At 35.2% G+C, this 27,462-nt stretch overlaps 1 protein-coding gene across 1 annotated transcript; it reads left to right on the top strand.

Annotated features, from left to right (window-relative positions):
- Window positions 1-3,385: 3,385 nt before the first annotated feature.
- HSPA13 (heat shock protein family A (Hsp70) member 13) lies at window positions 3,386-25,865 on the top strand. Its single transcript, XM_051984745.1, has 5 exons — window positions 3,386-4,450; window positions 6,896-7,236; window positions 13,567-13,780; window positions 20,089-20,256; window positions 21,633-25,865. Exons 1-5 carry the CDS (start codon window positions 4,426-4,428, stop codon window positions 22,310-22,312), a joined length of 1,428 nt encoding a protein of 475 aa, XP_051840705.1. The 5' UTR covers window positions 3,386-4,425; the 3' UTR covers window positions 22,313-25,865.
- Window positions 25,866-27,462: the final 1,597 nt, after the last annotated feature.

Below are 27,462 nucleotides of genomic sequence, written 5' to 3'. Positions count from 1 at the left end.
TACTGTGAATGTTTTAATTATTCTCTGCTATAAAATGATTCAAAACAATTTTGAAGGACCTATAATGAAAGGTGATGTTCATCTTGAGAGAGAGAACTGAGAGTCTGAATGCAGACCAAAGATAACTTTTTTTTTTTTAACTTCATTTTGTTTTGTTTTGTTTTGTTTTTTGGTCTGTTTTCTTTCACTGAAGACTTACATGGAATGTGTTTTGTGTGACTATACATGCATTATCTATGTAAAATTACTTGCCTTCTCAATGAGGGAGAAAGAAGAAAATTTGAAACAAAATTTAAAAGAAAAAAATAATGTTAAAATTGTTCATACATACGATGGGGAGGGGGGGGGGAAATTAAATTAAGGACACAGAGACCAACCTTGGAATAAAGTAATCCTGAGTTTAAATCCAGTCTTATACACATGATACTTAATAGCTAAGTGACTCTGGACAAATCACTTAATCCCAATTCCCCACTAAAGGAAAAAAAAAAAAAAAGGAAGATATTCTCTATAAAGATACTAAGGGAGGAAAATCCAAGGATGTTTTGTCAGCAAAGAAGAAATTTAGAGCTGGCAATCAGGAGTCAAGAGGAACAGTCAAGAAAATAAATGATATGACAAAGGGGAAACAGTGTGATGAAAGAGAAAGATAAGAGTTAAAAAAAAAAAAAAGGACTTAGAGCAAAATATATTATGTTTCAGCTAAAAACAAAACCAAATTTAAAAAAAAAGTAAAATGAGCAATCATGATTTCAAATGAGACAATGGCAAAAAGACAATTTTCAATGATAAACACAAAAGTGACATATTGTTCAAAAGTACCACGAATAATAAATTAATTCCAGTAGATAACACATATATACCAAGTGGGATAGCTTCTAAATTCTCAAAAGAAAATCAAATTAACTATAAGGAGAAATGACAAAACTATAACTATAATCTTATCTATCCCTTTTAAATCTAAATAAATCTAAGAGAAAAATAAAGAAAAATATGAAAGATTTGAATAGAATTATAGAAAAAATTAGATTATGATACATCTCAATTATTGAATGGAAGTGAGTATTCAATTCAATTCACTCGAGTCACTGAATGAAAGATGGGCTAGAGTAAGAAAAACTCAAGGCTAGCTCTTTTGCTGATAGGTTCTTAGGTTATCTCATTATCATTCTCTTTTTACAAATCATTTATTGTTTTTATGACTTGTTCTTTAACCCACTTATTCTTTAAGATTAGGTTATTTTGTCTCCAATTAATTTTTATTGTTTACATTGGCCTTTATAAATGCAATTTATATGATTTGAAAAGGATGAATTTAATATCTACTTTTCTGAATTTAACTATCAAGTTTTTGGCATAAAATATGGTTAATTTTTGTAAAGATGTCATTACCGCCAAGAGAAAGGCTTATTCTCTCTAAATAGCTATCATATTTAGTTAATCTAGGATTCTATCCATCTCCTTTAGTTCTTTCTTATTTATTTTTTGATTCCATTCTGAGAAGGGAAGGTTGAAATCTCCCACTGTTATAATTTTTATAGCTATCTATAATTCTTTTTTTTTGTTGTTTAAAAATCTAAATGCTGAAAACAGACAGATACAAACACCTGGACCTGCCACCTGCTTCAGTGTATCTAGAAATAAAAAGACAGGAGCCATGACAAGGACCTTGCCATGGGCTTTAGCTCACACCAGTCATCCCAGATTGGGAACAGATCAGTTATCAGGTAAGCTGCCAGACTCCTACATCCTCCAGATGTGCCAGTCACTCACCATCTTAGTCTCTAAAACTGAACCAGATGCAAAAGTGTCTCATGGACCGCAGAGCAATACCAGTCCAGCACCAGGTAAATAACCAAAGCCAAAAATGCCTGGAGCAAGAAGCATCGGACAGTGCTCCTTCCTCCCCAGGAACAGAACTTAAATTTAAAAGAGAAAAAGCTAGAAATTATGAGTACAAAAATAATTTAAAAATCAGATCATAGAGAGTTATTATAGTGACAAATAAGATCTAGACACAAAGCCAGAAGATAACAATAATGTCAAAATACTTATGGGCAAAGCCCCAAAGAAAAATGGATATAGGTCTTAAGCCCAGAAGAGCTCAAAGAGGAGCTTAAAAATCAATTAAGAGGTAAAAATGACGAATGATGTAAGAGAATTATGAAAAAAGTCTTAGAAAAAAGCTTAGAAAAAGAGGAACAATAACAATTTGATTGTTATCACCCTTTAAATGTCTATCAGGGGTCCTCACACTATGGCCCCCAGGCCAGATGCAATAGCTGAGGATGATTATCCCCCTCACCCAGGGCTATGAAGTTTCTTTATTTAAAGGCCCATAAAACAAAGTTTTTGTTTTTACTATAGTCCAGCCCTCCAACAGTCTGAGGGACAGTGAACTGGCCCCCTATTTTAAAAGTTAGAGGACCCCTGAGTCATGCACCCATTTTGTTCTTATTTTGGTATACAGTGTGAGATGTTGGTCTATCCCTAGTTTGTGTCTTGCACATAAAATAATGAATGTGGTTTCTTGAATGAAGCTCTATCTATAATAAAAATTGGATGTATACGTTATTGTTGTGGCTAACACAATACAGATGGATTAGTGGAGTTTGAAAATAAGGAGATGGGGTTACTGATATTTCAACAGAGCCATTTATTAAGAGATATCATACTGCTTATAAATCTTAAAACCATATGTTATTATGAAAAGCATTGTTCTGTGGCCAACCCTGGTTTCTGTTTTCAATGATCTAATTCTCTGAAGCATGTAGTTATTTTCTGGCGAAAAGTTCACAATGCTCCAGTAAATGTGCCAGGACCTTATGTTTTGTCATGATTTCAAGCTTAAATGCATCCTTGATTAATCTTAGGAGGAAGGGAACATCCCAGTTACTGAAGTATCCAACTTCTGGGAATTCGCTACATCTTCCCCTTTTTTTGTTTATTGGTGCTCTCAAGTCTTGAAGTCTGAGATCCTGCCTATGGACATTATCCGTAATTCTTTTAACAATAGTCAGAAAACAGCTTACCAGAGTAGGTCCAAAGATACAGATACATATAAGTAAAATTACAGTAAAATGCTATGAAAAATTTCATACCCAATGGCACTGCGTATTCCCAGTGCTTTCTTAATTCAATCAGCAATTGTTGGGCAGTCTGGTCCATATTGTCCCACACATTTCCATTAAAATATTTCTGATAATTTATTTGATATTTTATTGAAAACGATTGTTTTCAAAACTGAGTTCCAGATTACCTCCCTGTTTCCCCCCACACCAATGAGAAGACACTTGTGAAGTTATATAAAACATTTCCATCAAAGTATTGTTGGGAAAGAAAACATAGATCGCCCCCCCCCCCCCCAAAAAAAAAAAAAAAAACAAAGAAAAATAAAGTTTAAAAAAAAAAAAGTATGATTCAGTTTATATTCAGACACAATCAGTTCTTTCTCTGGATATAGATAACATTTTTCATCATTAAGTCCTTCAAAGTAGTCTTGGATTATTCTATTGATGAGAATGGCAAAGTCATTCACAGCTGATCATCCCACAGCTTTGCTTTCCCTTCCTACTTTCAGTATTATTTTATTGCATAAAATATATATATATATTCCGAAAAGGAGTCCACAGGTTTTATTTATTTATTTTTAACAACTATTAAAGAAAACCAAGTCTCCAGTTTCCCAAGTATAAGCTCTTTAAAATTACCCTAAGAATGGATTCTTCAAAAGAGCATTGCTTCAGTCTTTCCCTAAAGAACCGTCTTACATCCTTCACCTTCTTGGTCCACCGGATACAGATGCACGCTAGAGAATAAGGACGTAGGGCACCTGGGGTTGGGGACTGGAGCAAAGTAGAAAAGAGAGGACGAGGATGGTAAAGTCGGGTAAAAATTACTCCCGACAGTCTCACGGGGGTAGTGTCCGGAACACAGATGCCTTAGCCCCGAAGGCCTCTCCAGGCTCACTAGCGCTGGCGAAATTGGGGAAAAGGAGCAGAGGAAATACATCTCCTGGAATGCCTAGCGGTAAAAGGTCCGACAAGTTTTATCAGTTTCCAGAATTAAAAACAAAAAACAAGAACGAAAACAAAAACAGAAAAAGCAGCTCTTAACTCCACACTCTTTTCCGGATAGGTACACGCGTACATTGTTTATGGCCTCATTGGCGGTGTGTGAAGTTGTAGTCACGGGTCCTTCCGCCCCGCTGTGTGACGGGAGATGTAGTCCCCACTCCTCCCGGCACAGTCTTTCAGGATGTAGCTGAGGACGGGGGTAGGGACGGTGGGGGCGTGGAGGAGGAATAAGAACTGCCTACCTTTCCCAGAGGGAACCGCGTTGCCGGCGGGTAGGCCATCCTTTGGTGACGTTACAGTTTGTGCTAAGATACAGTCAGCATCTGGCTTCCCGGCAAGCGGCATAACCATGGCGGGGGAGATGACAATTCTAGGTGAGTGACCCCGACCCCCTTTTTTTCAGAAGGAAGGGGGGAAGTGAGTTTTGTCAGGGTGGTGGATGTCGCTGAGCGTCCCTTCCACCAGGTGTCCCTGGAATGGGCCCGAGGAAGGTGGATGGAGGAAGGGAAAGAACGCTACCTGCTCTTCTGGAGGGAAGGAGACCCTTCTGGCGCTGGAGTGGAGGGAAAGGGGGCGGTATCAACCCAGTGACTAAGTGCAGCTGATGTTTGTGTGAGAGCTGCGAGAATCTTCCCAGGCTGTGCCCAGGTAGAGGGAGGTACGAACGAACTGTATTTTAGCTTCTTCCGTGAGCGAAGCACCTGTCTGTGCTACTAGGAGTGATGCCAGATTTAGGCAAGAACTAGCCTCCGTCTTTCGGGGGCCGGAACAGCCTCAATCGGAGATGATCCGCAGGCAAATTGAGGTGACCACAGCACGTGCTGCCATGTATTAAGAGTGAAACAGAAGTACTCTGTGAGCTCTGAGCTACTAAGTTGTCTACTCCGGGAGCATCAGGAAAGGCTTCCGTGTTGGTGATGATCTTAAAGGAATGTCTGGCGGAAGATAGCCAGTCCTCTCTACAGAGTGACCTGCTTCTGAAGCAAAAAGACCTAGTGTCAAACAGCCTGCCTCTCTGACTTGTGCCAAGTTGTGAGCTTTGTGTCTCACTGTGGATCTGGAAAAGTCACTCACTTCTTGGTGGCTTAAGGGAAATTCTGAGGAATATAATTCTCAGAGCAAGTGGGATCTACATTGGTTGAAGGAGTTTCCATACTGGGACTTTCCTATTCAACATAATTGCAGGTCTCTTTAAAAGGGTAGAAGTATTAACAGTGGGGATTCAGCAGAAACCAGATCCTGTAGAAATATCTTTTTACTCACCCCCAGTTGCTAGCTGAGAACATTTTAGATTTTGGGGAAAGAAGTTGTAGATGAAAGGAAGAAATATCACATTTCATGTGTGGGCTTCTTGTGTGTTGAATTACTCCTAAATAATTCTGAAAAGATTTGTTCATCAGCTTCTTTATTTAAAGTACCATAAACGTAATGAAGACTGAATATGTGCTCTCCAAAATCTAGTGAATGGTATTTGTTTTGCTCTTAGGTAGGAATTAATATTGCTAGCTTCAAAGGTGATGAAATGTGTCTGAAACTTGGCCCTAAGGAAGTAGGGAAAAGAAAAAAAAATTAGATTGTCTGATGGCATGATATCTCAGAACAAGTTGTTAATTACTTGCTCATTTGGATGGAGGTGAATTGAGGCCTTGCAGGTTATTACAATTAAAAAAAAAAAAAAACCCACAAATCCTGGGAGAACCAGAGGCACAGAATTTAAGAGCTGGAAGATACATTGGTTATCCATTCTAACTTATAACTGAAAAGAATCACTTGTGAATCAAGTGTGGCCATTTAGAACTATAGGCACTACCTTCTACCATTGCTTCTAATTCAACATTGTAGGATTTTTCTTCCACTTGGCATCTTCTAAAAAACTTGACAACTATCCTATCCCTACCCTTTCTTTATTCAGACTAAACATCCTCATTTCAACCCATCTTTCCATGATTATCTTGGCCATCAACATTATGGTTGCTTCTGGACATTTTCTTGCTTATCAGTGTCATTTGTAACCTTTGAGCTCCGAATGGAACAGATCATTCCAATGTAGTCTGATCAAGGAATTTATGCTATCACCTCTTTATTTTGGAAGGATGCCTCAATGCAGCAGAAGATGACCTTAGTTTTTTGTTTTTTGTTTTTTTTTTAATTATTAAGCACACAAAGTAACTTTTTTTTTTTCCAATATTTAAATGGATTGTTTGTATCACACTCTCACATTGTTCCTGATGTGTTGGAACTATCCATCTTAGGTGGATTTTGACATCCTAAATTATAAATTATTTGGGGATAGGGATAATGATCCCTTTTTTCTTTTGACCTTTCTGTCACCCAAATTCTACTTAGTGTTAGTGCAGGCTTTTGTTGTTGATCAGTAATGTCTGACTCTCTGTGACTCCCATTTTGGGGTTTGCTTGGTAAAGATACTAGAGTGGTTTGCCATTTCACTTTATAAATGAGGAACTGAGGCAAACAGGATTAAGTGATTTGCCCAAGATCACTTACCTAATGTTAGTAAGGTAGGATCAGAACTCATGATGTCTTCCTGATTATAAATCCAGTGCTCTTATCACTGTACCATCAAAGCTGACTCATTAGTTTGAGCAGTAGATGTTTAATAAATATTTATTAAATAAATGAAATAAGTACATATGCAAAAAAAAGTGTTGAGCGTTTGATTTTAGTATTGATCAGGTTCAGTGAAGTGTAAAAAAATTTGTTTTAAATGATCTTTATTTTAAGAACTTAAAATATTGGTGAACTTTGGTATATTATATTGATGTGTTACAATTACATATTCTAATTTGGTTATATTTCAGGTTCAGCTGTCCTAACTCTTCTTTTGGCCGGCTATTGGGCACAGCAGTATTTGCCTCTGCCTACTCCTAAAGTGATAGGCATTGACCTTGGGACCACCTACTGTTCAGTTGGGGCATTTCTTCCTGGTACAGGAAAAGTGAAGGTCATTCCAGATGAAAGTGGTCATAATAGCATACCCAGCATGGTATCTTTTACTGAAACTGATGTTCATGTAGGATATGATGGATTGGAGCTGGCAGATTCAAATCCACAAAACACAATATATGATGCCAAACGATTCATAGGAAAGATTTTCACCCAAGAAGAGCTGGAGACAGAAAGTAGTAGATATCCATTTAAGGTAAGAGATTATCTAATAAGTCTGATAGATCCTTTACCTCCCTTGACTCTTGAGATGAAGAAAAAATGTGTATGGTTATTAATTCTGTGTGTATATATCTTTCTGATTCCTAAACTATAATTGATTTATGGACAACTGCTTATTTAGCATCTACTCCAGACACTGCTAAGTCGTAGGGATATATAAGTTGTACATAAGAGAGGACAACCTAGGTGTTAGGAACAACTAGTTCAAAAGTAAAGAAATGATACAAGGGATATTATGTATAAGAAATAGTAAGAAGCCAACTTGGCTGAATTGTAGGATATGTAAAGGGAGTAATTTGTAATAAGGAGAGAAAGGTAGATTGGAAAGGGATGACAAAAAGGGAAGAATTTATATTTGATCTTTACGCAGAGAAGAGCCAGTGGAGTTTACTGAATAGAGGAATTACAAATAGGAGAAAAATTTATACTTTAGGGAAATCATATCATCTGCCTGGTGGATGAATTGGAATTAGAGATTTAAGGCAGGGAGATTAGGTAGGAGGCCATTAGAGTAGTTCAAGTGAGAAATGATGGAGACTCAAACTAGGGTTATAGCTGTATGAGTGTAGAGAATAGCTGTAAGAGTGCAAGAGATATTTAATGGGATGGAGGACTTTCAAGTATTCTTAATTAAAAGACCAGAACTAAATTAAAAAAAAAAAAGTTCTTTAAATATAACATTCAAGAAACATAAAAGGGCCAAAAAAGAGAGAGAGAGAACATAAGAATTCAATAAGGTTAAACTATTTATATTTCTATATTGCAAGGTGACATTTGTAACTTTTATGAACTTTTATCATTATAAAGACAAGTAAATGTAGTGTGTGTGTGTGTGTGTGTGTGTGTGTGTGTGTGTGTATGTGTGTGTATGTGTATAGACACAGATGTAGGTGTGAGCTGATTATAATGAAGAATGATAACTAAAAAAAAAAAATTAAGTAGTGAGGAAGAAGCTGGCACTGGGAAAAGAAGGAGATAGAATAGGGCAAATTATCTCTTATAAAAAGAAGTGTTAAAAAGAGTTGTTATAATAGAGAAAATTTTTTTGGGGGGGAGAGGGAAGTTGGTGGGCAATGCTTAAACCTTACTGTCATCAGAATTGACTCAAAAAAGGGATACATACACATGGAAGAAAAAAATGATGATTGGGAGTAGAAGGGGACTGATAAAAGAGAGGGCATATTGGGGGGTGGCATTGATCAGAAGTAAAACACTTAGAAGGGACTGGGTGGAGGTGAAATTAAAATAAGATGGAGGGAAATAAAGTTATTTTAACTGTAAATGTGAATGATTTGAACTCACCCATAAAACAAATAGATAGCAGAAGAGATTAAAAACTAAAATCCTACCATATGTTCTTTACAAGAAACACATTGGAAGCACAAAGATAGACATTCATAGGGGCCAGAGCAGAATCTATTATGCTTCAGCTAAAGTAAAAAAAGATAGGTTAGTAATCATGATCTCAGGCAAAAACAAAAGCAAAAATAGATCTAATTAAAAGAGGTAAAGAACACTGACTGGGATAGCATCTAAATTTATAAAGGAGAAGTTAAATGGATTACAGGAAGAAATAAATAGTAGACCACTGCACCACCTAGTTGCCCCGAGATCTATATTTCAAGATATAGATAAGTCCCTGCTCGGAGCTCACCTTCTAATGGAGGAGACAACACATGTCAGTTTTCAGCTTCATCAGATGCAAAGAGCCCTTGGTCGTCAAGGTGCAGTTGTGTGAAGTTAGTAATTCCTCTTTTTTAATGTTATTTCCACTGATAAAATTATTTCAGTTTTTGATGTTGAACCACTTGACAGAGTCAACTTCAGTAGATATGACAATAACTGCCTACTTCTATAGGAAACGCTGAATTTCCACAATGCTGTTCCAAAAGCAGTTGGATTCAGATCCTGTGCTGTCACTATCAGGATCCAAAGGGTTAAAATTATGGTCAAGATTAGTGGTTCAATTTGCCTGGCATTTTCTACCTCCCATTTCTCCTTCTGTTTGTCCTGCTACTTCAACTGGAGAGATATTAAAGGGGTTTAATCAGGGAAATGAGGACCTGAATTATATTGGCAACTGTGAGAGTAGATATATGTGAGAGATACTGTTGAGATAGAAATGACTCACTGGATATGAGAAAGTATTAAGGTAGCTATAGGGACATTCATTCATTTAAAAATGTCCAATAAGTAGTATATAATGTGGAACTGAAGTTCAAGAACCTTGGATTTGATACATAGATCTGTTAATATTAGAGTTCATTACTAAACAAATATGAACTGATGAGGTCACTAAAAGAGAGAAAATGATGTATGACAGAGCTTTGGAAAGTGTACCATTAGGAAATAAGAATGATGATTGTGAAAGACTAAAGCAGAAAAAAGAGAAGAAGGGAAACCCGAAGAAAAGGATATAACAAGAAAGAAAGTATTATCTAATGCTGCAAAGAAGTCAAGAAAGATAAAGATTAGATCTGACAAGTAAAAACTGGAGTCAGAAAACATGGATTTATAGTTTGGTTTCAGCAATTTTAGGACAGCTGAGGGAGCTATTGTTTATTGAAAAAAGTAATAAATTTTGAGGAAGACCTCCCTGTTTGAAGCTGAACTCTGCTTTTTATTTCCTAAATGACTTGGGCAATCTATTCTTTTTGAAAATCAGTTTCATCACTTGTAAAATGGGAAAAATAATGCTTGTTTTGCCTATGTCAGAAGATAGTCATATGAGAATCAAATAAGTGCTATATCAGCTGCTACCAAGGCTGGTAGCACAATAAGGCCATCCTCTGTTTATCAGGCATCTTCACTGTTTATTTCTCATAGCTTTTTAGTTTAGTGGGATCAGTAGAAGAGGCATAAAAGTTGTCAGAGGATGCAGTCTGGGAGACTCAGAACAATGCTTTGACATGAAATCATATGACATTGCTACCCAACTGAAATTAGGACATCTGAGAGACCGAGCACCAAGTCTTGAGAGACATCTTTGGGAACTCAAGACAGTGACATTGACTATCTGTTTTTTTTCAGAAAAACATAGTTTCTTTTTCTTTGGCATAAACAGATCAAATAGATCTTTTCTTATTTCCAACCAGGAAAACATTTTTATGTTTATGTAGACTGTGATTAATATATAGAACATAAAGCAGCAAAATAAGTGGAAAAATAGTTTGAGCACATTTTTTGTGTAGATACATTTTTTTTTACACTACAGATGTCAATTAATTATTTGGAGTTTTATTTTTCTGTAAAATAGGACTGTCCTATTCTCAGGGTTGTCATAACATAAGTACTTTGTAAAACTTGAATGGGGTGTTTATGTCCATTTTAGGATTTAGCCTGACAATTAAGGACATGCCCTAATCTCATGGTGTATTTCTTTTCTCCTGGTAAATGACAAGTTCACTAGGGAACTTGCCCCTTCCATCATTAATTATTAAAACCCCTTTGTATGCTCTTACACATCTATTTCATATTTACCATTCCTAATGACGATTATATCCCTTCATTTTGTCTGTGACCTCTTTCCTAAATAAATCTACATTCTGCCAAAAAACAAAACAAAAAACTTTTAAGTGAATATGAGTTTATTATTCTCGAAAGACAACAGAGGACATGAATTTTGGCTGTCAAGTAGTCATTTAAGAGAATTAGCAACAGAATTAAAGTAGAATGGTCATTCTAATTGTCAGAAGACAATCTGCTTTCTGCTTGAAAGCAAAGGATGCACAGCATCTTAATTGGTTATGTTATCTACCATGGAAAGTGAAAGAATATAAATTAATTAATTTTGTATTTGGAGGAAATTTGTGTTTGAGATAGGAAGTTTTGGGAAAGGGAAAGATAAAGAATTATCTACCAGACTCCATATTACTTAAATTTGTTAGATATTTTCCCCTTGATTTATTTTAGATAATGATTTCTGCCCATTTTTTGTCTTATATTTCTCCATTACCAAGTGCAGAGTACATACTAATAAATGCTTGTTGATGGATTATTGATTATATTGTGAAAAGTGAGTGAAACAGGGAGAAAAAGAAATGCACATTCTAGTGAAAGTTTATCTTAAATTTTTTTTTAATTTTTGATGTCCTTTGTTTTTATACCACCTTTGTTTCTGAATATATCTCTGTTTCCCCTACTCACTAATCCACACCTTTTAACAAAGAATAAACAAGAAAAAGTACAATGAAGCAAAAAAAGAAACTAACCAGTACATCAATCATACTGACAGAATGGACAGTGTTTTAATTGTTAGTCATTCATCTCTTCAAGGAAGGAAAGGAGTATTTTCTCATCTCTTTTTTGGGGACAAGTTTGGTCACTATTTATAGTGTTTGGTTTCAGAATATTTGTTGTCCTTTCTGTTTACATTGTTATAGTTAACTATGTTAAAAAATTCCTTTTTTTCATCATATCTGAAAGAATCCAGATGTTAAGCCATGACATTTACGTCTAAATGACTTTAATAAACCTTTTTACCACATTATTCATAGAAATACAAATAATATATGCAAAATTCTTTCATCCTTTACATAAAATATAGAATTATAAAAAAAAGAAATACATTAAAGAAAACATCTAATTTTTTGGAACTATATTGATATCTTCTCTAATTCATAGAACTGTTTTACTGAGGTATTTTAGTTAAAAACTTGGAAAGAAAAATTTTAAAAAATATATATTCAAGAAATTTTTATCTTATTTAACAACTTTAGAAGGTGAGCTTTACTTGCTAAATAAAATACAAAGGTTATCTCTGAATTAATATTTTTGCTATTAGTATACTACAGCAAATAATAAGTAATTGACTTAGTTTTAAAAAATATATTTAATATAAACAGTTGGACATTCTAGGCAGTGTTGGTTTATGATAGTGATCAGAAATCCTTGTATTATTTTACTGATTTTAAAAAATTATATGTTATATTATGAAAACTGAATAAAATTAGCAAACTTCTTGGACTACCTTATAATGCTTGGAGCATGCTACTGGCATTACCATATAATGGTAATGGTTGGTGTAAGCAGAGACAGTAGTCTGCTTCTCAACTACGGTCCCTCTTAGTTGAACCTATTTATAAAGGATAATAATATGCCTAATCGGCACAGTATAATGTGGAAAGAAGGCCAGCCTTGGAGTTGGAAACCATATCTAGCTTCAGCTACAGATTAGCTTAATTCTGATGGCCAGAACATGTAACCATTCTCTCAATGCCTTAGGCAACTTCCTAACTTGAATTATAGGTGAGATGTTAGGCCTGCTTAATAAAAGTTTTGTTTGTTTTTGCTGGAGCAATTGGGATTAAGTGACTTGCCCAGGGTCACACAGCTAGGAAGTGTCTGAGGCCAGATTTGAATTCTAGTGGTCCTGACTTCAGGACTAGTGCTCAAAAGTATTTTCTATCAGTGGGAGTTTTCTACCAGATGAAATTGCACATTTGTATCAACTTCAGATTTTCATACTGTAAAAGACTATTGCATTTGGTAATTTCATAGAACTGAATCCTTTTATTTAAAGAAAACATTTTTTGAATAGGCAATCATTTTGATGGATTTTTCCATGAAGTGTTATTATTGATTGCTTAATGCCAATTCTGATTGTAAAAGTAGAACCTGCTATCCCCAGAATATTTGTTTTCTGGTGAAACTGCCACATCTGTTTATCTAGATAATCAGATTTCAGAATCTTTGTACTTCATAGTAGTAGGAGTAAAGGACTAATATAAAGTCTTTTATGATGAGGCATCATGGCAGTTATTAAGTCATGTGTTCTACTTACAAAAAACCATAATGAGGTGAGAAACTATTTCTATATATATGCAGTAATGTTAGTATGTGTTCATTTTGATGTGTACATGTTAGAAAGTTAATGAAAATATGACCAGGTTACTAGACACATTCAGCTGTTTATACTTTCTATAGCTCATGTCTGATTTTCTCAGAGAACAAAAAATATTCATCTTAGCATATATTAAAATATAAGTTGGCTATTGGTTAGTTTAATTGCTAATTACACAGCTAGGTAGCACAGTAGATGCAATAATGGACTTTGAGTCCGGAAGATAGGAGTTCCATTCCTTTTCAAATATTCACTGGCCCTCTTTCCTCATCTGTCAAATGATAGGATTGGATTTGATGGCTTATGAGATCCCTTCCAGCTTGAAATGTGAATGAAATGAAATGAAAAATGAAGAATCTATGACATTAGCACATGATATAAAACTAAACAGTTTTGCACAGTTGCTTTTTTATTTAATAAGACCTCAATTTCTTCTTGGTGGCTTATGATATGTATTCACAGGTGTTAAACAACAATGGAACTGCTGAATTTTCTGTGACAAGCAATGGAACTATCACTGTTTCTCCAGAATATATTGGCACCCAACTGCTTTTGAAGCTGAAGAAAATGGCAGAAGACTACTTCGGGATGCCAGTGTCCAATGCTGTTATTTCTGTGCCAGCAGAATTTGATCTAAGGCAGAGAAATTGCACTATTCAGGCTGCTAATCTCGCAGGTAATACTTCAGTTGTTATGATTTGGTTACCTTGTCAAGTACATTATATACCTTACAGTTATGCCACATGGCTCTACCACTTATTCAGAGATCATTAAAAAATCCATCAATTCTTACATATATTTAAGTTAGTTCATGGAAAATTCAGGAATTGTTTTTGTTTTGAGGAGGAAACATTTTTCTTTATTAATATTATTCAGTGTTGTAGGGATAGTGCATGGCCAAATAAATATTAAGGTAGTTCTTTATTCAAAGCAAATTTTATTTCCAAAAATCTCAGCAACAGCATTTGAAAACAAAATGCATTTTTGTTTCCAAATCAGCAGACTGGATTTTTCCTAATTCTTGAGGTATCTAAAGTACTCACAGCATGTACCTTGATAGCTAGAATCCTGTTCCTTAAATAAAGATTCCTGGATGGAACTCAGACCATCAGTCCAATCTATACCTAGTTGTCCCCCTATATTGGCTTGATACAGTAGTTTGAAAATTTTTCATTACAACCTAAAACTTCTTCTTTTTATCCTTCTTAATATAAATTTTAGTTTTGTCCTTTGAGTTCAAGCAGAAGCAACCTAATCTTTTAAATACATAAAAGCTAATAGCATTTGTTATAGCAGTGTTCCACACTTTGCTGAAGACACAAGACTAGTTTGTTTATCTGCCTACCTTTGACAGTTGGAAGTTTACTGCCAAGGAGTTTGCAGTGGCGAACAGCAGCAAGAGCACAGGTGATATATATGAGGGGAGACATTACAGTAGTTACCAACTACTTTCTTCTACCTTTTCTCCTCACCTGCGTCAGCATTTTTGAAAGATTTAGAAGTCTCTTCTAGTCTTTGCTTTCTCTGCAATTTGTTCTCACACACTCTTGCACTGCAGTCTTCTTTGGGTTATTGGGAGGAAAGTGTTTTTGTCAACCATGAAGAGCTGTTTAAATGAGCTGTTAGGAATTAATTTGGAATTGGCAACATATTTGGAAGTACTACATGCTCTCCTTCAGTGACAATGGGGGCAGTAAAAAGGGGGAAGAAGATACCAAAAATATCCTATAACCTATCTACTAATATTAACTAAGCTGTTAGTAAGACCTACCCTCTATCTCTTCATCATCCCTCCCCCAGCTAATTTTGAAGGCAGAGACAGGAGTTAAACAGGGTTAGAGGGAATAGTATATATTGACTGATATCTGAATCTTTGGTTGCCATACTCACATGATCTCACATAAGTATTATTAATCAAGTCTTAAAGGACTTGTTGTCATTTAATTTTTTCAGTCTTGTCTGACTCTTTGTGACCCCTTTTGGAGTTTTCTTGGCAACGGTACTGTCATACTTTGCTATTTCCTTCTCCAGCTCATTTTACATATGAGAGAACTGAGGAAAACAGGGTTAAGTAACTTGTCTAGGGTCACACAGCTAGTAGGTGTTTGAAGCTTAGCTACTGCTCCACTAGCTGCCCTTGAAATTGGGTGGGACTAAGTTACAGATAGGCCCAAGGATGATAGAGCAACAATAGGAAATTTTAGTACTTCACTGATACCAAAAAATTCTTAAGTGCCAAAAGATACTTGATGTTTTTAGTGTGACTGTTTTCATATCACTTTAAAGGATGATTTTCAGATGTATTACCTCTAACATATTATATATATAACACTTTTATATTTTAACTTCATTTGACTTATTGGCATTTCCCACCATATCCATTAACAAAATGTTAGTTCGTGTTTAAAAGTTTATCATCTGTTATCAAAAGACCTGGTGGAACTCAGCAGGATTTAGAAGTAAGCCTGAGACGAGTAAGTGCTGCTGTGCCAACTTCCCCAGTTGCAAGCTAGTCCAGGAGTAGTATTACAACCACCATTCTTTTAGAGTGAGAGAAGAATCCTTTATTCATTTCTCATGAGAAGCAGATGCGCTACCTGGTGAGAGAGATAAATCGAGTACAGAAGTGGGAGCAAGCTTTATACCGTGAGTTCAGTTCATTACCCTTCCCTTCAAGGTTCAGATTTGTCGGATTTACAGTCTGAGTTCCAATTGGTCAGATTTACAATCTCCTTTATTTGCCCATTCCATGTGTCAAAAAGTTTGTGCTCTGTCATTGACCACAGCTGGGCCCCTTTGTCAGGAACTTTCCTGTTTAGCCAGTTCCTTGAGCATGTTGCTTGGAGATATCTTAAGATATTTCATCCCTCCTTTCATCCTCTTTTCCCAATACATGTGAAAACCTAACTTCTCATACTGCTCACATTATAGATCTACTTGAATCTCTAATTCTTACCTAAACTTCCATCCTCTTTTTAGTCTTTATATGTTCTCTCTATCTGTCTACTGTCTCCATCTTGCTCTCCCCACCCCACATCCACTCACTTCCTTCCCCCTAGTACAGAGTATCAATTCCTGCAGGTTGCATATTGACTTAGAAAAAATTTACATGGCTATTATTTGTGTTGGATGATATTTATATTTATTTTATTAAACATTTCCCAATTACATTTTAATCTGGTTTGGGCTACACTAGAGAGTTTGGCTGCCTGGATTAAAAATCTTGCCTCTTGTATATCAAGCTCAAGAATGTTGAAAAGTGAATAATTCATTTTATCCTAGAATCTCCTTCCTATCCCAAATTTCCATTGATGGTATTTCCATGTCCATAATCTTTTATTCTAGAAATCTAGTTGCCAAGTAGACTACCTTGGGAAGTAGTAGATTCTCTTTTACTGGTATTCTTAAAGTAGAGGCTCACCATTTTGGAAGAGAATCCCATTGAGATAGATGTTGTATGAGTTCTGAGGCCCTTTCTATCTCTGAGATTTTCTACTTCAAGTTTTGTCTATTATTTCTTTGCAGTATTCCTACTGTCTTTCTACTCCTTATCCTTCCCACTGCTACAATATTAATTAGGCCTTCATTAACTTCTGCCTGGTGAAGGTGCTTTGCAGCAGGTCTCCCTACATATAATTTTGTCCCTGCTTAGTCTGTCTTGCATATTTCTATCATATTGTTATCCTTCCATGTGTTCACATGTATGCAACATATCATTCCAATTCTCAAAAACTTTCAGTAACTCTCCCAAGTCCATCATGGTAGTACAGGGGATAGAGCACTGGACCTAGAGTCAGGAAGCCTTGAGTTTAGGTCCTTCAGATCCTTCCTAAGACAATTATTAGCTGTGTGATTCTGGGCAAGTTACTTAATTTTTGCCTGCCTCAGTTTTTGTAACTGTAAAGTGGGAAGAATAATAGCATCTACCTCACAAGATTGTTGTGATTAATTAATCAGTAAACATTTATTAATGTGCCAGGCACTCTGCTAAAAGTTGGGGATACAAAAAGAGGCAAAACTTAGACCCTGCCTTCAAGAAGCTTATAATGGGGGAGAGAACATGCAAGCAAATAGGTACAAAACAAGTTCTATACAGAAAAAGTAGGAAATAGTTAACAGAGGGAAGGCACTGGAGTTAAGAGGGGCTGGAAAGACTTTGTGTAGAAGATGAGATTTTATTTGGGATTTAAAAGGAAGTCAAGGAAATCTGTAGTCAGAGTGAAGAAAGAAGAGCATACCAGTCATGGGAAACAGCCCAGTGAGAATGCCAAGAGCCTAGAGATGGAGCATCTTGTGCATGGACTGGCCAGGAGGCCAGTGTCATTGGATTAAAGAATTGAGGTTAAAAAGTGTCAGGAAATAAAATTTAAGAAAACTAGGAATGTAGAAGGTGGTTTGCTTATAAAAGGCTTTGAATCCTAAATAGAGCAATAGAAAACCACTGGGATTTATTGAATTGGGAGAGGAGAGGTGATATGATTAGACCTGTGATTTAGGAAAATCACCTTTGTGGCTGAATGGGGAATAGCTTGGAATTGAAGTAGACAAACCCACTAGCAGGCTCTAACGATAATCCAAGTTTGAGATAATGAGGACCTTCACTAAGTGAAAGCAGAAAAGGAGATATATTCAAGAGGTGTTGCAGAGGTGAAGTTAACGGTTTGGTGTTATGACTTGGATATGGGGACTAAGAGACAGTAAGGAATTTAGGATGATTCATAAAAGTTGCATGACTGTGGGATTTGAAGATGGCATTGCCTTCTATTGTGAGGATGGTTGGGAAAATGGGAGTATGGAAAGTTTGCAGGAAAGAATGAGTTAAGTAGTTGTGGAAGAAGAAGGGAAGAGGGCCCAAGTCAGAATTCTGGGGGATACCTATAGTTAGACATGATCTGAAAGAGAAAGAGGAGGAGTGATTACATAGCTAGGAGGAGAATTTGGAGAAATTGGTGTTTTGAAAACCTGGGGAAAAGAGACTATCAAGTTGGGGAGAGTATGATTAGCAGTGTCCAAGGTTACAGAGAAGTCAAGAAGAAGGAGAGTTAAGAAAAAACCATTGGATGTGGCAACTAAGAGGTCATTAGTAACTTTGGAAAGAGCAGTTTGGGTGGAATGATAAACCAGAACCTAGAGGGATTAAGAAGAGAATGAGAAGAAAGTGGAGACACCTATTGTAGACAGCCTTTTTGAGGAGTTTAGCTAAAGTGAAAGTGTAGGGGCAACAGAAGGAGCAGCCTGTTAGAGGATATGAGAAGGAATTATCTGAAGGAGAAGGGTTAACTTTGGGAAGAAGTAATACCACTTTATCATGTGAGACAGGAGTGAAGGAGAAAGTGGCAGAAGGTATCTGAGCAGTGGGAGAGGAAGAGGAAGGCATGTGAAGGAAATCACAGGGAATAGCCTCATTTTTTTTTTTTTTCCTGTAAAAATATAAGGCAAGGTTCTCAATTGAGATGGGGGAAAGGGAAGATGGGAGATTTGAGGAGGAATGAAAAGGCTTTGAATCTCTATGAAGAGTGAAATAGTGAGTTGATAAAGAGATACAGTAGGATTGCCTAGCAGCAGGTAGGAGCTAGTTGAGATTATGTAACGTTAATTTGTAATGAATCCAGTCAAAATGGTTGCTTGATTTTCTCCACCTTCATTCATTCATTCTCCTATGTAAGAATAGTGGGAGTGATTAAAGCTTGGCTGGGTATAATCAGTAATATGACAAGGGTGCTAATCATTAAAGGGAGGAGGATAGTATAAAATTAAGTTGATTCACCAGCAAGTCAAGATGGGGGGGGTGGAGTGGGGGGAGTGGAGGGAAAGAGGAAAGAGTGATTAATATAGGCTAGATGGCCTGAGAGAATTAAGTGGTCAAGGGATTGGAGGTGTGCAAGAAAAGTGGGGCTGGATGAGGGAAGATAGGTAAAAGGCCAATAGATTATGATCAGATAATTGAACTGTGGGTCACAACAAGATGGAGAAAGGTATGACGATCTTGTGTTCCTGAGTCATCAGGTAGAAGAGTAGTTTATGGGGTGTGAATGGTTTGAGGAACTATGTGGTAAGTTAGGTATAGAACTTAATGAGGAAAGAAGAGTAACCTGGAGACTTGTGAACAGTAGCTACTAGGATATTTATTGGGTGGTTGACGTGAATAGCGTGAACCTCAAAGGAAGAGTGAAAGAAAGGAGAGAATCTGAGTATTCTAACTACTCCAGCTTGATCAGAGTGAGTCAAGGAAAATGAGTGCAGATGAAGACAGTCTGGAAAAAGTGGCCGGAGAAGCTGTATCATTGATACTTAATAATTGCTTGTTCCCTTGACTTCATGTTTCATGTTGCAAACCAAATTCATGGCGGGAATTCAGGGCCCTCCCACATCTGATTTCACTTTAACTCTCCAGTCTTCGTTCCTAGTATTCTGCCTTAATTACTGAATGGTTGTTGCTTCAGTCAAACTAAACCTGAAAAAGACAACTTAAAAAAGCCAAGGTCTCCTATTGCATCCAGAGCCATCTCCAGTCATTCTGATCCTTATTTTGCCACTGAACCTAGATGATGCAGAGGACAGAATGAGGCTGACAACTTTGCAAGTCATGGCATCACTTTCCTGTAGTCTTGCTCCTCTTCTAGAATGAAGGATCAACTACAATAAACATTTGTATTTTCCAACCAAATAAGTTACTGAATGCTCTCCTCTACCCTTCCCAAACAGGTCCAATTATCTTTTGCTTTTTTATTCAAATGTAAGCTTTTTAAACTTAGTCATTACTTCATTCTTTCTATTCTCAGCACCTGGTAAATAGTAGGCACTTAATAAATGACTGCTAATTGGTTTTATTAGCTTCTTGTTCCCTAGTCTTTAATAGCTCCCTTTCTTTGTTTATCTTTAAAGTTCAGCTCCACTGTCACCTCCTTAGTGAAGTCTTCCTTGATTCTTTCATCTATAAATAATTTTCCCCTCATTAACTGTTTTTTCTTTTTCATCTTCTAGGATTAAAAATCTTAAGAGTAATTAATGAACCCACAGCTGCAGCTATGGCTTATGGACTTCACAAGGCAGATGTTTTTAATGTCTTGGTGGTAGATTTGGGTGGAGGAACACTAGATGTTTCCTTACTCAACAAACAAGGAGGAATGTTTTTAACCCGAGCCATGGCAGGTAAGGAGAGTTTATGGAGGTCCAATTCATAATGCCTTTCTAGTGAACAGAGCGATTATTTTACATTCTGTGTCTGTTTTGGTAATATGCATAATTTATACTATCCTACATAAGTTTAAAATTAAATTATATCAATAAAAGTTCTGAGTTGCTTTTTGAAACAGTGTGTTCTGACACAATCTAAAATATAGTCTAAATATATAAGGTGTGTAGTCTATTGTTGCTCATTAATAAACCTAAATTACTTTTGGACATAAATATTTTAAAGGGGGCAAATTTCTGAAAAAATTAATAGAATTGATTTCTTAATTTTGACAAACTGACTGAATATTTTATACTATCTTCTACTCTTAAATAACTTGCTCTCTTCTTATTGCTTACCCCTAAATCTCAACCCTGGAATAAATCCCATCATCTACTTCCTTCATTCCTATGGACATATTGCTAATTGGAGCTGGAGGAAATCATGAAAATTATATTGATTTATGTTATTTAATCTCAACCTTGTCTTTATTAAAGCACAGCAAACATTTTATTCCTACCTAAATCTGTTCACTATCTCATACCATAACAGCTGTTTTAGACCTCAGTTTTTGCAAGCTGCTTCTACCTTCTCAGCAGAGGAACTCATTTCATACTTCACTGAAAAAGGTCAAAGCTATTCAACAAAAGCTTCCTCTTTTCCCCTCCTCATTTTATATCACTTAGACATCTTTCCCCACTATTTTCTCTTTCTTTTGAGTTTCAGATGAAGAGTTAAGTCTTCTTTTTGCTAATGCTACCTCTTCTATTTGAACCTTTGATGCCATCCTCTCCATATTTCTCCAGCAAGTAACCCATACTACTCTCTCTACTCTCCAGTCTCTCCATATATACAGGCTTCTTCTCTGCTGCCTACAAGCACTCCCATTTTTTCCCCCATCTTTAATAAATCTTTACTTGATCTTACTATAACTATCAATTTTTAAAAATACTCTTAGTTCAAGTCCTTATCACACAATGTGTTTTAATTCTTTGTCACAAGACCTAATTCTAGTCCATCCTTCACTTAACCACTAGATGAGTTTTTTAAAACTATAGGTTAGTATGATAATGTCATTCCCCCCACTGCTGCTTCAGTGAGATCTGATGGTTGTTGTTATCTCCCAAAAAATATGAAGTCACCTTTTTCACATTTAAAGTCTTCATAACTTGACTCCATCTATATTTTCAGTCTTATACTTTCCTTTTCTTCATACAGTCTGTGATGTTTAAAAAGTCATTTCTTTCAAAGTAGACAGAGGGGGAAAAAATCTGTTAGTTAAAACAAAATAAAACAAAATTGTATTGATGCCAAAGATTATTTAAATTCTCATATTCTTTTTTTTTTAACTTAGGAAATAATAAACTTGGAGGTCAAGATTTCAATCAGAGATTGCTTCAATACTTATACAAGCAGATCTATCAAACCTATGGGTCCCTACCTTTCAGGAAAGAAGAAATCCATCGATTAAGACAGGCTGTGGAAATGGTCAAGTTAAATCTGACTCTTCATCATTCTGCCTGGATTTCAGTGTCACTCACTTTAGAGAAAACTAAAGACTTAAAAGATTCTGCACAAAATAAGGAACATAAAAGTAAACCTTCAGAGGACAAATTGTCTCCAGAAAGTTCCCATAATGAGAATATTATGTTCAGAGTTAATTCTTCTGAAAGAGATGGAAAACTGAGTGAGGTTCTTTTTGAAACAGAAATCTCAAGGAAACTGTTTGATACATTGAATGAGGATCTCTTTCAGAAAATTCTTGTACCAATTCAGCAAGTGCTGAAAGAAGGAAATCTGCAGAAGACTGAGATTGATGAAGTGGTTTTGGTAGGGGGTTCTACTCGTATTCCTCGAATACGCCAACTGATTCAAGAGTTCTTTGGGAAGAGTCCCAACACATCTGTAGACCCTGACCTGGCTGTTGTGATGGGAGTAGCTATTCAAGCAGGTATTGATGGTGGATCTTGGCCTCTTCAAGTCAGTGCTATAGAAATTCCCAATAGACATTTAAGAAAGACCAACTTCAGTTGAATTAATTCATCTCACCTAGTAACCATTTTCTCTTTATTATACCTCTTTAATACAACAAATGGCAAAAATTAAGCCAAGATACTTTAATGAAGACAATTCTCAAATTTACCAGGAAATAGCAACATCTAGATGTTGGTGAATTTCACATAACACTTAATTTAAGATTAACTGTCTCCCCAGGCTCCTTCCTCCCCTCAATAGTCATTCTTTTGAATAGATCTTTTTCCATAGGAAAGATATATTCAAAAGTGATGCATGTTAAATGAATTCTTATATGGCGGTCATCTAGAATACAGGACATGTAGGACAGAAAAGATTATAAGCATTATTTATAATTGCATTTTGTAAAAATAGAATAGTGCCATTTGTGAGATGTAGTTTCCTACCAAATTTTATTAATGGAAGTTGTTAGATTGTTTGTAACTAGTACTTTGAAATATCTGTCCTGAAAGTGTTGCTATGACACCTGGCTCCAGCTCCAGGTATTTATAGTGAATAGAAAATAAAGCTTAGCAGTATTAATACTGACAACATCTATAATGCTCACCATTACCTTATCCAAACTATTCTTCTTAAATTGATGTAAAATTGACCCTCAAAAATCAAAATGTCATATAATACTTGTTGATAATGTTTTGCTTTAAAGAACTACTGGAAAAATGCCAAAGATGAATTAAATTATGGGAGAAATTATGTTTTCTTGTACTTTTGAAACTTTTAGGTTTTGAAATTTCAGATACTCTTTTTCAAGGTGCTTAAAAGTTTCCTAATGTTCAAATTTCCATACTATTTAGATTTTAAGCCCAAAAGTAAATGTCAATTTTATCTAATATATTTGCATTGGTTTTCATAAAACACTTTAAAAATTTTGAACATTCAAAAAATGATTTTTCCCATAATTTAAAAATGTTTTAGAAAAAGAAAAGAGTAGTGTAGGTCCTTTGGGTAATGACTTTGTGTCCTTCATTACATTTGAACCTTTAAGAAAAGTGAAGTCTAAACACAAGTTTTGTTGATGGGTAAGAAATGTAATTTTTAACTTTTTAAACTCTAAAAGTGTTTAATTAGTTCTACAGTGTAAGTATGAACAGCAGAAATAATAGTCTTCACATTCCAAAAATAATATCCATTTTCTATGGATTTTCTCCCATTTTCTACCTCTCAACGTGTTAGTGTAGTCCAGGAAGGGAACTTGTGCCCTCCAAATTCCCCCATGCAAACTGGGGTAGCCTTACAAAATTTTGGAGGCACTGAGCAGTAACTATTCATAGCTATCTCAGCTATTGGATCGGGTTTATATGAGAAAAATAGTATGACATCTGTGTGGGATAATTTATATGTAAATGTTTTTTTCCCTTTTAAGGACATAATTCATTTTGGATGTATATGTAGCTTATAGTTTGTAGTATACAGTATTTTTTTTTTTTTAGCAAGGTCCTTATCTAGTTGCAGAAACAGAATGAATTATTTATTTTTTATCAGAGGGAAGTCTTGGTACTGTATTTTCGCTCAGACCACTGAATTAGCAACAGGTTTTGAGTTTAACGAATTGTAAATAACAGATATGAAGATTTTTTTCATGTGTGTAAATGATTGATAAATCTCAGTGAAGTAACACTTTCAGTTTCTTTTTAAAATTGTGCACTTTATTCTCCATTTTGTACCATTCAGCTAAACCACTGTTTGGCAACCTGGTACAGATTGGAATGTATAGAAGATGGGAATAGTAGATTTTGGGAATGAAGTTGAAGCAGCACTTATGGTCATTGGTAAAGCCATGAAATTCATTTCTCAGTATGTAGAATTCTAATAAGCCTTAGTGCTTATACTCAAGCTTTTCTTCCCATTCTTGAAACTATAGTCTGAATAAAAAGCAAACATTATAAAAATGTTGCCATAACCAAAGTAGGTAATTCCTAATTATATATTAAAACCCAAAATAATATAGTACTAAAAAGTAGAACAAGAGAGTGAAAACTTTAATTTCTTAGTAAAGTACTGTATTAATATTTGGAATAATTCAATTAAATTGTGTTTTAATAAATTTTGTTAATGTGCCCTTTTAAAACTGAGTACTTTCCAATAAAAATTACAAATTATTTTCAATAATACAATTTGTTTCTGAATGTCTGTTTTCTTCTTAGCTAATTTATTATCCTTGCAAATTAGGAATATTTATGGCTTTAAGGATACCACAGTCTAAATAAGAGTTTACAACTTTTAAGTTTATTATCATTTAGCCTTCCTTGGCATAACAATGTGGTTCTCTATGATACCCATGTTTATGAGGTCATTTCTAAATCACTTTGGAAAAGGTCTAGCAATTGTTAGGTTTTAAATAAAATTTACATTTATATCTTTTATTTTTAATTTGTTTTTTAATACCACTGAGATATCTCTGCCAATATCTTTCCTCCTGCCACCTGCCAGAGCACCATCCTATATAACAAATATTTTGAAATAAATAAATAAAAATTTAAAAATTAGCAAAACAGATCAATACTGAAAAAGTGAAAATATATTCAGTGTCTAATGTCCATAGTCCTCTCCTACCTCTATAGAGTAGTAGGGTGGAGGTTTCTTCTCGTTATTCTTTCTTGGTTCCATACTTGTTCTTTGTAATTTTCCAGCATTCACTTTTGGCTATTTTCCAATTATTCCTTCTGTTGACATATTCATTTTCATTGTTTCAGTGTTTTTTCTACTCTGCTTCAGAGCATGTAAATCTTTCCATGCTTCTATGTATTCATGATATTCATCATTTCTCTTAGCACCTTGACATTCCATGATAGTCATGTATCACACAATTTATTAGGACATTCTCCAGTTAGTGGGCATCTACTTTGCTTTCAATTCTTTGCCACCACAAAAAATGCTGCTATAAATATTTTGGTGTATAGAGGGACTTTTTTTTTTTTTTATCACTAATGATCCCTTTGGGTTAAAACATAAATATTTAAGAACTGATTCTCTGGAGAAGAAATGTACACATGATATGTTTTTTAAGTTCAGTTTATTAAGACTTTCTCCATTTTTCTTAATTTTTAACAATCAACAAAATCACATCTCAAGCCCTGCTTTTTTTTTTGTTGTTGTTGTTTGCTGATTTTTGAGGTGTAATTGCTCACTTTGAAAATTTTAACATATCAGTTCTCATGAACCAGCTCAAGCTGGCTTCAGCACATCCCTGATTATAAAAAGTCTTATAATAGGAATATTTGGGTCAAATGGGTACATAGGGTATATTTTGATGACTTTGTATAAGCTCAGGATGCTTTACAACAATACGAGTTTGTATTGATTCATACCTATAACTACAATGTACTCAATCTCTCCAAAAAATTCCCATCTTTGCTAAGCTTTGCTAATATACTATATTTTATGTGAACTTTGAGGATCGTTTTTGTATTTCTCTTACTACTATTGATTTTGAAGCATTGTTTTCATATGGTTGTTAAACAGTTTGCAATTCTTTTGAGAAATGTTGGTTTGTATCTTTTGACCACAAATATTATAATAACTTCTGGATATATGTGTGCATTTTATATATAAATATCTTGTGTGTGCATTTTTTCTTGAATAACAATTTTTTTAAAATACCTTTTTACTTACAAGTTATATGTATGGGTAATTTTACAGCATTGACAATTGCCAAACCCCTCCTTCCCCCCACCTCCTCCCCTAGATGGCAGAATGACCAGTAGATGTTAAATATATTAAAGTATAAATTAGATACACAATAAGTATACATGACCAAACTCTTATTTTGCTGTACAAAAAGAATCGGATTCTGAAATATTGTACAATTAAGCCTGTGAAGGAAATCCAAAATGCAGGCAGGCAAAAATAGAGGGATTGGGAATTCAATGTAATGGTTCTTACTCATCTCCCAGAGTTCTTTCGCTGGGTGTAGCTGGTTCAGTTCATTACTGCTCCATTGGAACTAATTTGATTCATCTCATTGCTGAAGATGGCCAGGTCCATCAGAATTGATCATCATATAGTATTGTTGTTTAATTTATAATGATCTCCTGGCCCTGCTCATTTCACTCAGCATCACTTCGTATAAGTCTCTCCAGGCCTTTCTGAAATCATCCTGTTGGTCATTTCTTACCGAACAATAATATTCCGTAATATTCATATACCACAATTTATTCAGCCATTCTCCAGTTGATGGGCATCTTATCAGTTTCCATTTCTGGCCACTACAAAGAGGGCTGCCACAAACTGAATAACAAATTGTTATATGAGAGATATGAAACAAGGATTTTCATTTCCCATTTTTACTTCCTCTCTTACCTTAGAAATTAAATTTCTGCAGAAGCTTTTCAAAGATTTATGTTATCAGAGGTATTGTTTTATCTTTTGCAATTGCCTCTATCATTAATTTGATTAAGAACAGTTTTCCTTCCATACTTGGGAAAATAATTGTTTTAATAGCATGATTTTTAGTATTAAGGTCACATCCATTTATTATAGAATATGGTATAAGTTATTCATCTAAGTTTAATTTCCATCAGACTTTTCCAGTTTTCCTGTATTTTTTTAATCAAATACAAAATTCTTTTTTAAAGTATTTTCTATCTTTGGGTTATTAAACACTGGGTTAAGACTTTATCTCCTTTTCCAGTTAGTTAACTTTTTTCCATAATCTTGTTTTTCTTGGATGGTTTTGGTTTTTATTTTTGTTTTTCCTCAATGTCTTTCATTTGATTGTAAAATTCTTTTCTGAGTTTTTCTATAAATTTCCTCTTGACAAGGAGCCATTTAATGTTAATGTTAACATTTAATGTTTTGAAGTAGAAACTTTTTTTTTTTACACTTCATGTTCTTTACTGTTTATATCCTCGTCTTCTCTATTCCCATTGTAAGTTTCTAAGGTTGGGTTCTTTTTTTATGGTTCATTTTTCAAGGCAAAGTATAAGTGCAAGCACCTCTAATGGGGGGGGGGGGGGAGGAGGAAAAAGATGGTGCTTCTAGCTTCACTTCAGGAATCCCAGGCTCAGACATACAACTCGGGGTGAGAAGGAACCAGAACACCTGGTGAGTTCAGAGGCACCTGCAGGAGGTGAAAACTTTTGTTCTGCTTATTATTTCTGCTATGGATGCTTAAAGGTTGTTTCAATGATTCTTATTTCTTTCCCAAATTA

The sequence above is a fragment of the Antechinus flavipes genome, chromosome 3 (genome assembly GCF_016432865.1).
Source record: "Antechinus flavipes isolate AdamAnt ecotype Samford, QLD, Australia chromosome 3, AdamAnt_v2, whole genome shotgun sequence".
Lineage (NCBI taxonomy): Eukaryota > Metazoa > Chordata > Mammalia > Dasyuromorphia > Dasyuridae > Antechinus > Antechinus flavipes.
The sequence above is the reverse complement of the archived record's forward strand: the minus strand, read 5'-3'. Positions and strand labels throughout refer to the sequence as shown.